The 13109-nt window shown below is 50.0% G+C and overlaps 1 protein-coding gene across 1 annotated transcript; it reads left to right on the forward strand.

Moving 5' to 3' along the window:
- The first annotated feature begins 1379 nt into the window (after positions 1-1379).
- VWA1 (von Willebrand factor A domain containing 1) lies at positions 1380-12871 on the forward strand. The gene is made up of 6 exons (XM_015882159.3): positions 1380-2356; positions 6083-6646; positions 8477-8755; positions 9248-9520; positions 9794-10063; positions 10652-12871. The coding sequence occupies exons 1-6, from the start codon at positions 2284-2286 to the stop codon at positions 10690-10692; spliced, it is 1500 nt and encodes a 499-aa protein (XP_015737645.2). The 5' UTR covers positions 1380-2283; the 3' UTR covers positions 10693-12871.
- Positions 12872-13109: the final 238 nt, after the last annotated feature.

Genomic DNA, 13109 nt, shown 5'->3' on the forward strand with positions numbered 1-13109 from the left:
TGGGAAGTGAGTAATGCAAGGAAATCATCTTCATGTTCCCACCAGCTCTGGTCCATGGGGGTCTGAGTGCTCATCCATGAGCAGCAACAATCAAGTTGAATGTGGATCAGCGTAATGGATCTATGTAGATCCAGACAGGTGGAGAAGCTGAGACAATTTGGGATCACCACTTTTGGGATGATTTGCTTTGTGCAACCTTCCTCTGAAAGGCTGCTCCTCAAAAGAGGCCACAACTGAACAGCTCTCGTGCTGGAGCACCTGCACCTCTGATATTCATTTGTAATGAAGTTCTGCCCTCCAAAACGACCTGAGCAAACTTAACAAGTGTACTTACATGTCCTTGCAAAGCCCCAGCTGGAGCACTGCATCCCGGATGGATGCCCAGAGCACTGTGTGTGCCCCATCCCTGGAGGTTCCTGAAGGCCAGGCTGGATGGACCCTGCACTGTCTATTCCAATGGGTGGTAACCCTGCCCACAGCATGGGGTGGGAATGGAATGGGTTTTAATGTCCCTTCCAACGCAGGCCATCCTATGATCTCACAGATCACATGGTGGAGGATGAGAGTAGGGGTATCAAATTCTTCTGTGTCCCTGGGATGAAGCTTATTCTAGCCTGCATGAATCAGTGAGGCTGAGTCATCCCCCTAAGTTCATGACACATGGGTATGGGGTATCATACAACCTGATACTACAACGTTCCTTCATGGTGCAGCTGGGTACCAAACCCAGCCCGTCTGCCTGAGGTGGGGCTGGGAGGAGAAGCACAAACAAGTGCCCATGACGTTTAACTTGCTGGCTGGCTCCGGGGCTTCCCACTTGGATCTCATTTCTTGGGCCTGTCCTGACTTTCCATTTGCTTGATGAGTTTGGATACGTTTTTTTTTTTCCAGCCTGCACAGCTCCTTGGCTCATAATTCCTCTTCGTTTCTTTATAGATCCCAGGAGAGACCAAATCAAATTGGGGGAAATATGGCTCACCGGTTTCAGAAATACCACCAGCTTCTCAGCTTTCCTCCTCTGCTACTTCTCATCCTGTCTGGTTGTCACTCCCCCTGTCATAGGAGATGACATTGAAGAGTCTCTTCATAACTGAGCGTCATTTTCCAGCTTTTCTCTGCTTGTAATGTCTTGGACCTGTCCAAAAGCAGCATATGCAACATGTTTTTTCCACTGATGGCTGTATGGCTTAGCTGAATGTTGTATTTTGCCTTATTTCCTTGAAAACCACTATCCCCTGTAGGGTGGTAATAATTTAAGAGAGGAGCAGCTCAGGGCTTCATACAGCAGTAACCCCCAAGGGCTGCAGCTGAGATGAGAATGTCAGGTTAAGCCACAAACTCCCTGCTCCCAAACAGTTATAAATAGGATGAACTGAAAGTGGGGATAAAAAGGAAGGGGAATATTCTCACCTCCACCTGCTGAGCAGGAGCCAAAGGCAGAGACATGGGTGGCAAGGCAGAAGAGAGGAGGGAAGTGGGGTTTGCTCAGGGATTCTGTTGATTGGCAAGAAACTTCTCCATCAAGGGGGAATGCAGAGAGGCTGTGTGCCCACAGCCCTCAGCCAAGCTCTTCAGCCCCTCCATCCAGCAAGTCATTTGTCATGGGCTTATCTTTAGCCCCCTTTGACTCACAGGCTAAAGCTGAGGCCAGAGGGAGGTGGGCAGGGGGCTGTGCAGGAGCAGTCCTGCATGGGGCAGGGCTGAAGTGTGCAGGCAGCACTAGGACCTAAGGAGTGCTCCGCAGCCTCCTCCCAAAGGATTAGCCAATATTCCCAGGGCAGGGCACGCTCCCCAGCTCTTCTACTTTTTCTTTCCTCTCTATACGTGTTTTCCCTTCTAGTTCATTCCAGAGCAGAGAGAGAGAAGCTTTGGATTTCACTGAGCTTCTCTCTCTTTTTTTTTTCCCCTCATATCTGGACTGCTGCCAGTGTCTCGCAGGGCCGGCGTTTCATCTATCGGGACAGATTTTTCACCCCAGCCCAGCTGCACACCCGCTGCCTGTGAGCAAATCCCAGCAGCAAAGCAGAGCTCCGGAGGGCAACACACCCCATCTCCAGCCGAGGAGGACGTGGAAAGGAAGGAAAATTGCCTCCAGCACACAGAGATTGTACCACGGCACAGCGGAAGAAAGAACTGTCGGATCTCAAGGCATGAGCAGCACACAAGCTGCCCTGGGCTCTGCAGGATCCTTGCACGTAATATGACTGATGCTGAGCCTTTCGTCTGCCTTCATAGAGCCGAGCTCTTGGATTTAAGGTAGTTTGCCCAGGACTGGACTTTGCTATGCTGGCCGAAGCAGTTCTTGTGCTCGGTGTGTGGCTGCAGCTCGCTGCGGGGCAGGAGGCACCTGGCCAAGGTGAGTGCTGCGGGGTCCCCACTGTGCTGGGACAGGAGCTGACCTGAAGTTGCCATTGCTCTGCCATTCCTATGGGGTGTTACTTTGCTGGCACAATGAAGGAAAATGTTTCTAAAATTACTCTATTAGAAAGAAAACTTATCTCCCTTGGAAAAGAAGTTGGCAGAGTTTAGTGCAGGATGAGGGAGAGTCCTGACTACTCACTGCTCCCTATGTACTGGGGTTAAGTGTAAAGAAAGCAGTGGTTAAGAGAAGGGAAAGCAATGATTGTTACCATACCTGTCCTGTTGTCCACTGTCTAATCTCTGTAATTCAGTCCTGACGTTTTCTCCTTACAATGCTTTCTTTTGGCTGCTGCTCAGGGAGAACGCCTGTGGTTTGGTGTCATGGAGCCGACAGTGGGATAGGGGACACGGAGGGGATGAGTGTTTCTCTCCGGTGAGCTGGGCAGGGATTGCTGGTGCGGTTACTGGTTTTCCCTGGAGTTTGAACCTGAGAAGTGTAAAGGGAGACATGAAGTTCTGTTGTGCCTGGACAGGGTGATTCTGCTCCTAGTGGGCAGAGCAGACAGTGACTTTTGCTCAGATCCCATTACAGGGAATAGATTCTGCCCGCTGGTGACCCAAGCTGTGGAGCAGGCTCTGGAGATGCAGGCTGCTTCAGGAACTGTGCTGCTGTTCCTGCCCATTCCATGCTCCAGAGGCAGTTGTGCTGTTGCAGTACTGACAGCTTACTTAAGGCTTGTAAACTGCAAACTAGAAGAGAACCTGCTGGTGGGCAACGTACCTGCTCCCCGGCAGCTTTTATGTGGGCACCTCCGGCCGCTCCCAAAAGCAACCTTGAGCAAACAGCCATCCTGGCAGGGCTCCTGTCTGGAGCCGTTGTGATGTGCCATCACCATTCAGTGAGAGGAACTGATTGAGCCGAGAGGATGCATGGTCATAACTCCACTTCTTTGGGTCTTGGATTAATGTGAGTGAAGGCAGCTTCATTAGCTTCAGGGGACAAAGATGGGAAGCTCCTGGGCAGCTTGGAGCATGGAGAACCCCAGGAAAGGCGTAGACAATGCTGCTCACCCTGCACAATCAGCTCCACTTCCAGCAGAACACTTTTCCTTGCGTGGCCAAACAGCACAAGGGAAGACAAATGCAGCATTTAAGGCATAGTTAACTGAGACAGGACATATTTTTCTCTGGCTGTGGAATCCTTTTTGCTCTAGGATTGCTGAGTCCCACGTAAATCAGGCACGTGGCACGAGTTCAGGTCCCAGCTGAGGGGAGCTCTTGGAGCGGATGTCTCCTGTCAGCATCTCGGAGCAGGACGCACACGCCTGGCTGTTTTCCTCTTAGAAAAGCCAAGTGTGTAAATAAGCAGAGCTGGGACTCCATGGTGACATTTTGCTTTCAGCTGATCCTTTCTAAACCCTTCTTTACAAGACTGATCCGTGCCTATCGACAAGTACCAGCCCAAGGGTGACAAGAGGATGCTGCCAACACTTGCTCCCTGGGCTCTGGCTGCGCTCAGGGCTGATGGTGCAGGACATTTTGGGGACATCCCTTCTCCCAGAGCCCCACAAAAGTGAGAAATCCCAGCTGATTCTTGCTGTAAAGTGAGGAAACAGTTAGAAAACAGCAGCAGCTGCTTGCGTAAGGCAGGGATTTGCTGGTAACAAATCCCCAAAGCCCCACCTCTAGCATAGGGGAGATGTTTGTGTTGGATGGAGGGCAAAGAACAGTGAGAAAGACGAAGGAATGGAGAGCCTGAAGGGAAGGATGGTGGTGTGCCCAGCCACTATCAGCATCGCTGCAGCGAGGATGCTTTTGTGAATCCTCTCTAGCAGAAAAGTTTCATAGAGAGGACTTGATTTCTGTCTTACACAAGGCTGAGTGGTGGAACTGAATTATGACAGATCACAACCCCTTCAGATGGCTCCGAAATACCAAACTGCCCACCAGCACAACTTGCTATCAGTGACCATTGGCTGCTGGGCTGTGCTTTCTGCCCCCCCAGCAGGACGTGGTGGTGTCAAACTGCAGCCCTTCCTGCAGTTCTTCCTAACCCACGCAGCTATTCCCAGCAGTGACGGGTGAGACCCTTGTCTACAGGATGCTAACATTCTGCCTACCTCTCTGTGCCCGCAGCTGCAGGGCACACTCCAGCACCATTACAAGGGCTTGGCTCTTGGCTCTCCATCAGCATCCTCCTCTGTTAGCAGGTGCTCCGTGCAGCTTGTCACTGTTTCTCCATGGAGCTCATTTTGGCAGGACAGGGGTTTACTGTCTGCTCCCTAGGGATGCACCCCCAGTTTCTCCATGTGTGACCTCGTTTGCCACTGGGGAGCAATGTCCTCTGCCAACACCAGAAGCTTTCACAGCTGCTTGTTGCAACACTCTGGAAAACAAACACCACCACTCAAAATAATGGGGAGCAGAGGGAAGAAATGAAAACAGATGATTTTTTTTTGCTGGGAAGAGACCACTGTGTTGCCAAGATCCCTCAGTACAGCTTGGCAGCCAAGTCAGTGGCTTTATGCCCTTGCAGTGGAGGGGAGAGGAGGAATCTGCAGCTCCACACAGACAGGAGCTCAGAGCAGAACCAGGGTTGCATGCACTGGTGAAGCAGCAGGTTAAGAGACCTGGAGGTGATGGGTTTGGCTGGGTGATGTGCTGATGGAGCCACACGTCATTGTGGGCAAGCTGGCCAGGCCATGCTTGTGTTTTCTGAGTGCCAGGCTGCCAGATGTGCATGTCTGCATGGAGCTGAGTTGTGCTGGGTCATACAGAGCTGGATGTGAGCTGCTCCTGCCTCCTCCTGGCATCTCTGGCTTAGTCACCTCCAAGCAACGCATTTCTCTGTTCCTCCAGTTGTTTCGTCATGGGTCTGGTATGGCTCTGTGCTCTCAGCCAGCACGTAATGCAGCAGGGAGGTGAAGGGCCCAGCCCTGAATGGCTCCGCTCTCTGTAGCAGCACAGGAGCTCATCACAGCATGTTGTTCACACGATGTCCCTGCCCTGGGACAGAGCCAGCACTCGAGTTCCCATTGCACATCTCATCTGTGCCAGGTGCCACTCTGAGGACACACATATGGTGCATTGCACCCTCTGACTCATCCCCTGCCCTGGGTTTGCCATTCATGCCTCCATTTGGGAGTAGTCCCCAGGAGGGGCTATGTGACCCTGCTCCTCCCTGCTGCCTCAGAGCCTGCCTTGGCATGCAGAGCTCTTTGCAGGAGCCATCTCCTCCAAGCAATTAATTTTACAGGGGCCTTTCCATTCAGCTGTCTGCTGCCTTGTGGGTTTATCTCCCACACTCAGCCATTGTGTGCTGCATCAAGCCCATCAGTGCCCCAGGTCCTGCATTGCTTGGCAGCCCTGCGTTCCCCATCCCTTCCCTGAAGGAGCAGCCCAAGCAGGCTGGCACCAGTCTCTGCTCTGTGGCTTTTTCTCCCTTTTCACACCTTCAAAAGCTGCCAGAAAGCAGAATGATGGCTAAAAGGATTCCAAATTCATCTTCCCAGCACCAGGAGCGTGTCTTCCTGCAGCTCAGAGCAGTAAGTGCCCAGGAGCAGCCTTGTGCTGACTAACAAGAGGTATCAGTGCAAACTGAGACATCTCCAAGGCATTTTCTACAAACTCCTCGCTGCATTCAGAGATCTGGCCCAAGATAACCAACTCTTCCCAGTTTGTGCACCGTTTTTCTAACCATCCCTCTCTCTTTCCCTGTTAGGTCCTCAGCCCTCCATTTCCAATTCAGAGGGAGACATCCTCTTCTTACTGGACAGCTCTGGCAGTGTCTCCTACTATGAATTCTCCAAGGTCAAGGAATTCATGTGGGACCTTGTGCGGCCTTTCACCTTTGGTCCCAATGATGTCCAGACCAGCATCATCCACATCAGCACGACCCCCACCATGGAGTTCCCCTTTGACCGGTACCTGTCCCGTGGTGCAGTGCAGCAAGCTATCAAGGACACCAGGCAGCTCATGGGTGACACCAACACAGGCAAGGCACTCTCCTTTGCCAAGGAGAAGCTCTTCAGTAATGACGCTGGTGCCCGGCCAGATGTGCCCAAGGTTCTGGTTTGGGTGACAGATGGGTTCTCCAGCGATGACATCTCTGAGCCCATGCAGCTCCTGAAAGACATGGGGGTGACAGTCTTCATTGTCAGCACCGGGAGGGGGAATTACCTGGAGCTGTCTGCTGCTGCCAGCCAGCCTCCCGAGAAGCACCTGCACTTTGTAGATGTGGATGACCTCCCCATCATCACCAAGGAGCTGCGAGACACTATGTTAGGTATGCTGGGGCCGGGCTGCGGTCTCTGGAAGCTTGCAGCAGGACAAGCTTGAAAATCCCCTATAACCACCAGATCTCCTGATCCAGGAGCACATAAACACACTGCATGTATGAAAACAGTGTGCCTGGGTAGGGTTTGGCCCCTAAGCTCTGCTTGCACACCCTTAGTGCTGGCATCCATCCCCTGCTTACAAGTAGCTGGCAGTCAGTACTCTCTTACCATGAGCAATTAGCGATGTTGGTTGTTGCTCACAGAATTAAGACTGCAGCACAGGAATGTTTTTGTTCCATAAATCCCCTGTTGTAACGTGTTCTGCATCTGCCAGATCTACAGAGCAGCTTGGCCAGTGCAGCCCTTGGAAGAAATTCCCAGCCCAGTTTGTTGGGCTCGGCAAGGCAGTTGCTGGCACGTCTGTGACTGTACAGACAGCAAGAACAGGCAGAGAGCTGGTTTCTAACAGCCCAGTGTTTTAAAGCTTCTAGGAAAGAGTATGGAGAGAGCCAAAGCCAGAATGTGGGACAGGGGATGAGCAGGAACGCAGCATGTCCTCTGTGCCACTGTGATGCGAGCATCTATGATCACAAAGCAGAGATTCTGCCTCAGCCTTTGCATCTGTTTGGAAAGCTGAGCAAGCAACCAGGACTTTGCAGACTTTCATTTTCTGGAGGCTTTGTGCCCTGCTGGAAGTCCTGTTTTAATTCCCCACTTGGTTTCTACTGTGTGAGTCAAGACAGAGCTGGCTGCGGCATGTCCAAGTAACCCCTTAGTGCAGAATCCTCTCTGTATAGCAATTTCTTCCTATTTCCAGCCACTGCCATTTAGCAAATCACACTCACAGACCACATTCTCTTCTCTGTCCTGAGTACTGGACCTTCTGCTCTTGCAGGTGTCACACAGAGCCCAAATGTTTTCTTTCAAGTGGCTGTTTCAGCTTCTAGCGCATCCTTAATCCACATGGTATAAAATAGCACCATGAAAGGAGTCAGTGCTGCACAAGCAATGAGCTGCCTCAGTTCCCTTTCCTCCAGCACCCTCACTTAGCACTGACCTTAAGCAAGTGACCAGGAAAATGATCCCAGACCTTGAATGCCCATTCTGGTGATGAAGACCACTGCATCTCCTGCATAATAGATTATGGATCCAGGGCAGAAGGGGTTTATCTGCTGCTTGACTGTGTTTCTTGCACACATCATAAAAGCAGCAGCACTCCTGCAAGTCTAATCTTGACCTTGCCAGCATTCACAGGATGCCAACAAGCTCGCTGCTGTGGAACGGTGCTTCTGTGTCCACCCTCATCCTGTGTGAGTCACCAGCAGGCAGGAGACAAGTGTGTCTGAACTGTGTCCAAGTGCTCCCAAGAGGGCACTGCCTGGTCCAGAGCCAGAGGTTACACACTGCTTCCCCCTGCCAGCATGGAGGAGCTGAGAAGGAAATCAGTGAACATCTGCTTTCTGGGATTCATCTCCTTCAATGGTCAGGGCAGTCGTCATGTGGCAGTAGAGGTGCTTGGGTGTGCCGTAGCTCATCCTTTGGGTGCTGCATCCCATTAGTCACAGGAGGCTGCAGAGTTCCATGTCCACAGTGCTGGGAGGGAGCAGTGCTCCTACCCACTCCACAGCCAAGCAACAGCTCAGAGAAAAATTAGAGTACCTTGCTTGGTGCAGATATAGCTGCTCAGCTCAGTGCATGCTCAGCTGCACCTCATTGACTTCAGCTGTCATCCAGTGTCCTACAGGTCACATCTCCCATCCAAAGGGCCTGCATTTGTAGCATTCCATGTCCTGTGTACAAATGTTATCAGTGATTTCTTGCTCCTGCCTCTCTCTCAGATGTTATCCAAGCAAATCGGCTCCATGCGGTGGATATCACATCAAGTAGCTTCCGTCTGACATGGCCCCAGCTCCTCTCTCAAGAAACTGGCTACTACACCCTCCAGTACGCCCCAACTGATGACCTGGCAGCCAAGAGGACAACACAGGTGTCTGGGGCTCACACCAGCCTCACACTGAGCAATCTTGCTCCAGAAACTACATATGAGGTGGCACTCATTCCTGAATCCAACGTTCACTACTTCTCTCCCCAGACGATAAGGGTTACCACCCTTGCAGGTAAAGTACTCACAACTGGACACAGGTGAAGTTCTGCCATGCCGAGCCTCCCAGATAAATAGGAAGATAGGACAGTCTGTGATCTGCATCCTTCCTGCTCTGATCCCCATCAGAAGGCAGACAATTGCGGTCAAACCTAAACAGAGCAAGGAGAAGGCATCTTTTTGCTGTCACTCTGCAAGCAGATCTTCTATAAAGAAGTTCTGCACTGCCTAGTGCAGGGCCATAAAATTCCTTTCAACCTTAAAACACTTGGATATAGCAGAAAGCAGAGGGCTGGGAGAAAGCAGGAGCTGTAGGTGCAGCTAGAGAAGAGCACATGCTTCTCCAGGCAGGGGTATGCACTGCTGGAGCATCCCTGTGTGAGGGGAGGGATTGGGGCAGCACTTGAGCACAGCCAGCCTTTCTAAATCTTCCAGGTCCATTCTGCTCCTCTGAGAGCACCCTGCTTCCACGAACCACATGCTTATTCCTACCTTGTGCTTCTTTCAGAGCAAATCAGTCCAGCTCAGGTTCTCATCTCAGACTCCAGACCTCACAGCTTCCAAGTCAGTTGGGCTCCTACACCAGACAGTGTGACCAGCTACCAGGTCCTGTATGGGCCACTCCGTGGGAACTCAGCGCAGCTGATAGAGGTGGATGGTACCCACAACAGCACTATTGTGGAGAACCTGGCACCCAACACCACCTATCTGGTGACAGTGACTGCAATCTACAGTTCAGGAAAGGAGAAATCACTGTCAGCCAAAGCATGTACTCAAGAAGGTGAGTGTGCAGCACTGTGCTGATAGGGAACAGCATGGGCACAGATCTGCCTTTGTGCGAGGCCTGAGAACTCAGCCTGGTTCTTGGGGTCGGATGAGGGGGGATCTTAGAGGTCATTTCCTACCTTGATGGTTCTGTGAGTCTATGACCAAAAGGAGATCAACTGCACAAAGCGTGACCACTCTTATGGGTTGTATATGGCTGAGCTGCTACTGAAGCTGCAACAACTGCTCCATAGAGAGTCCCACAGTAACAAGGATCTTCTTTCTCTAGAGGGCTCCAAAGTGAGGCACCTTCGCTTTGAAGACATGGGCTCCAACACCTTGAAGGCTTCATGGGATGCTGCAGATGGAAAGGTCCTTGGTTACAGAGTCAGGTGCCGGAGACAAACCGGTCCTTCATCTCTCATCAGTGTGTCACCACAAATCCACAGCGTGCTCCTCACAGACATGGCCCCAGGCACCACAAACAAAGTGTGTGTGAAGACCATGTACAAGAATCAGCCGAGCAAGGGACTGTGCCGCATGGTACACGTGCAGCCAGGTGAGTCAGGGTGCAAGGGAGGTCCCTAGACCTGAAGGGGACATGGGTGCTCGAGATCCAACACAGAGCTGAGCTGAAATACTGTGCTTATCAGCCAGCTTGACAGCAGGGCTTCATCACAGCTATCGCTCCAGGGATTTTGCCCTAAGCTCGGCTCTCCTCCTCTTTTTTAAGAGCAATACTCCTCCTAGTGGCATTATGGTTACAGGCAGAAGAAGAAGCATGCGGGGGATTTGGTGGGGATTTGGGATGACAAAGGAGGGGAGGAGGCTGATGAAATCTGATGAAAGCTGGCTTTCAACAAGAGAGACAAGCTAACTACAGAACACAGCTAAGAAGGCAATGACATCTGCCTTCCTCCTTGCACTACCCAGAAGCCACTTTCTATAATGAAATACAAAGGGATTCTCAATAGGCTGAAATAAGTGATAAGAAGCAGCTGTGTGACAGAGCAGAAGCACAGCCTTCTTCCCACCAATAGGCCAAAGTGATGGCGATGATGACCACAGAGTCACCAGATCTCTGACTCAGTCTGATGTGGAAAATGGGTAAACAAAGCTGACATCATGCTTTTTGTGCTCTTCCCAGCTACAGAAGCTCCAGGATACAAGCACATACAGAGGGCATGAGAGACCTGAGCATGAACTGATCCCTCACAGAGCAGGAGATCTTGCTCGGAACAAAGGTTTGGATAAAACGGAGGGACCTACAGAGGAAATCAGAAAGCTCACAGACCATCTCCCAGCTGTCCTGGTTGCCAAGCCTGAGGGCCATCCTCAGTCAAGTTCTTGCAAAGCTTGAAGATGGGTTCAGCTGGTCAGAGATGACAATCCCACTGCTAGATGCCAAATCCGTACCCTCTCTTGTATAAACATGCCTGAAAAACAACAAACAAAAAGCAACCTGATGAATCCTCACTATTGCTTGCTTATTTCCTGTACTCTATTTATTAAATGTTGAGACAGTTGTATTTTTGCAGACTGTGAGCATGTTCAGAATGCAGCTGTTTACTACACTGGCCTTTTGTTCTGGGCACTGCACTTAGAGAAAGAATAGAAGCTGTCAACAGCCGTTGACACTGACAAAGCAGCTTCAACTCATCCAGTGTATTCAATACATGTTTCAAAGTAGGCATCCCCAAAGTATAGCATCTCAGGGATGGAAGGTGAAAGCAGTAGGAGAAAAAATAGCAAGTACAGAGAACATGCAGTACACAGAGGAAACCTGGTCAAAGGCTGTAGTACTTCTGAAAAGAAGAAAATAGGTCATACCCATTTGGTTTTTGGCCAGGATATGGAGACACGTTGTAAAAGACATTTTGCTTTCTACACAGTAAATGAATAATCTAGTTTTCCCGGCACAGGGGGGTGATTTATGGCAGACTTGGTTGATGAACTCTGAGGAATGGAACAAGAAAGCATTGCCAGCCCAGGCCACTGCTGCTGGGTGTGTCAAGAGAAAAGATTGTTCACGTCTGCCTGCTGAATTCTTAAGTTTTATCAACACTGGTAATAGTGTTAAATTCATCTGCTGCAGTGACACAGAGATCCCAGATGGACTCTGAAGGATTCAGCTCCCCCAAGTCATTGCTTTGGGATTTAATAGCAGTCTGAGAGAACAGAAAACTCTGAAAACTTGGAATTTTGCTTCCCCAGCAGGTTACGCTATTCTCAGCCCTCAACTGAGCTCAAGTAGCAGCAGGAAGTCAAGAAAGGCCAGACAACATGGCCATACAAAGCAGTTGTTTTCTCATTCAAATGCATACCTTCAAACAACGCAACAGCACAGTACTGCCTGAATTGTGACCACAAATGACTGTGGCACACCTGCAATCATTTGCAGCAAGTCAGGTATGAGTCCTACCATCTGAGCAGCTATATTGATATCAATTAACATGTTCTACAGCTAATCAGGAGAAAATAGGACTTCAGCACTATCATTCCTGGCTCTGTTCTTTGCACTGTTAAAACACATTTAAATGTCTTGTCCTGGTGCTACACTGTGCTAAGCTTTAGCTCATTTAAAGAACTATTATTTTTTTCCAGGAGATGAGTAAATCTGGTTCTTCCTCTCAGGCCCCACGCTTGAATGGGCTGTCATTATGCTACTCCTCAGAAAGGGGAATTGAACAATAAATAAGACAGTTCTAGCAGCTAGTTACAAATAGGAAGCCCAATTCCAAAGTTTGAGACTTACAGCTACAAAGAAACACAGCTACATCTCCGGTAACTGAAACCAGCATCAGTGGGATCACCTCTTCTCACTAATGTTTGCTCTATTTTAGATACATTGCTTGTTTGTTCCACATATGAAAGATACATTTTCTTAAAGCTGTGCTTGGAGAGCCTCCATCCACCAACAGCCCATCCCACAAACCCTCCATAGCTCGGCTTATGGACTCCTTCAAACAATTCCTTCTGGAGCTGAGAGGAACTTTGTCTCTGACCTGGAGTGCTGAGCACAGAACTCAACACGTGTGGGTCTGTGGGACTTTTGCCTTGGGCTCCTTACACAGAAGGGATGGGAGGGAGGCGAGTCATTCATTAACTTGATAAGAAGATTCCATATGATTCGTGCTCTCCTATGGAATGTGTACGAGTGACTGATTAATCTCAATGGAGACTGTGCAGAGGGGAAGATAAAGCCTCTGGAATCTCTCACGCAATAAAGTATCTTGTTCATTCTTGCTGTAGGACAGAGATGGTTCAGTACAACTCCCTGCATAGCTTACTGCTGCATTAAGACCTCCTCCACAGATGTAATACACCCTATTGAAGGCAGCCAATTAAAAATACACTACAAGAGCTACCAAATGACTCCTTCATTCCTGGGGGCAAGAAAGCAAACTGGTTGAGGGGCTGGAATTAATATTAAAGTGGCTGATAAAGAAGCATTCTTCCCATGACTCCACAGTCCAGCTTATACTCCCAACCTTGCAATAATGAAACATACAGCCAGAAAGACATCAATAACAGCTCTTTGCCTCATTTTACCCCCTTCCTATCACTCCACAGTCCAGCTTATACTCCCAGTCTTCCAATAATGA

This window comes from Coturnix japonica, chromosome 9 (assembly GCF_054131305.1).
Source record: "Coturnix japonica strain WE chromosome 9, WE-NBRP24, whole genome shotgun sequence".
NCBI classification, from domain to species: domain Eukaryota; kingdom Metazoa; phylum Chordata; class Aves; order Galliformes; family Phasianidae; genus Coturnix; species Coturnix japonica.

What these genes read in the sequence shown, in the direction of transcription:
- VWA1 (XM_015882159.3), top strand. Translation starts at nt 2,284, where the DNA reads ATGCTGGCCGAAGCAGTTCTTGTGCTCGGTGTGTGGCTGCAGCTCGCT. An exon ending in GCAGGAGGCACCTGGCCAAG is followed by an intron (nt 2,357 to 6,082) that starts GTGAGTGCTGCG and finishes TTTCCCTGTTAG; the next exon opens with GTCCTCAGCCCTCCATTTCC. An exon ending in CAAAGCATGTACTCAAGAAG is followed by an intron (nt 9,521 to 9,793) that starts GTGAGTGTGCAG and finishes TTCTTTCTCTAG; the next exon opens with AGGGCTCCAAAGTGAGGCAC.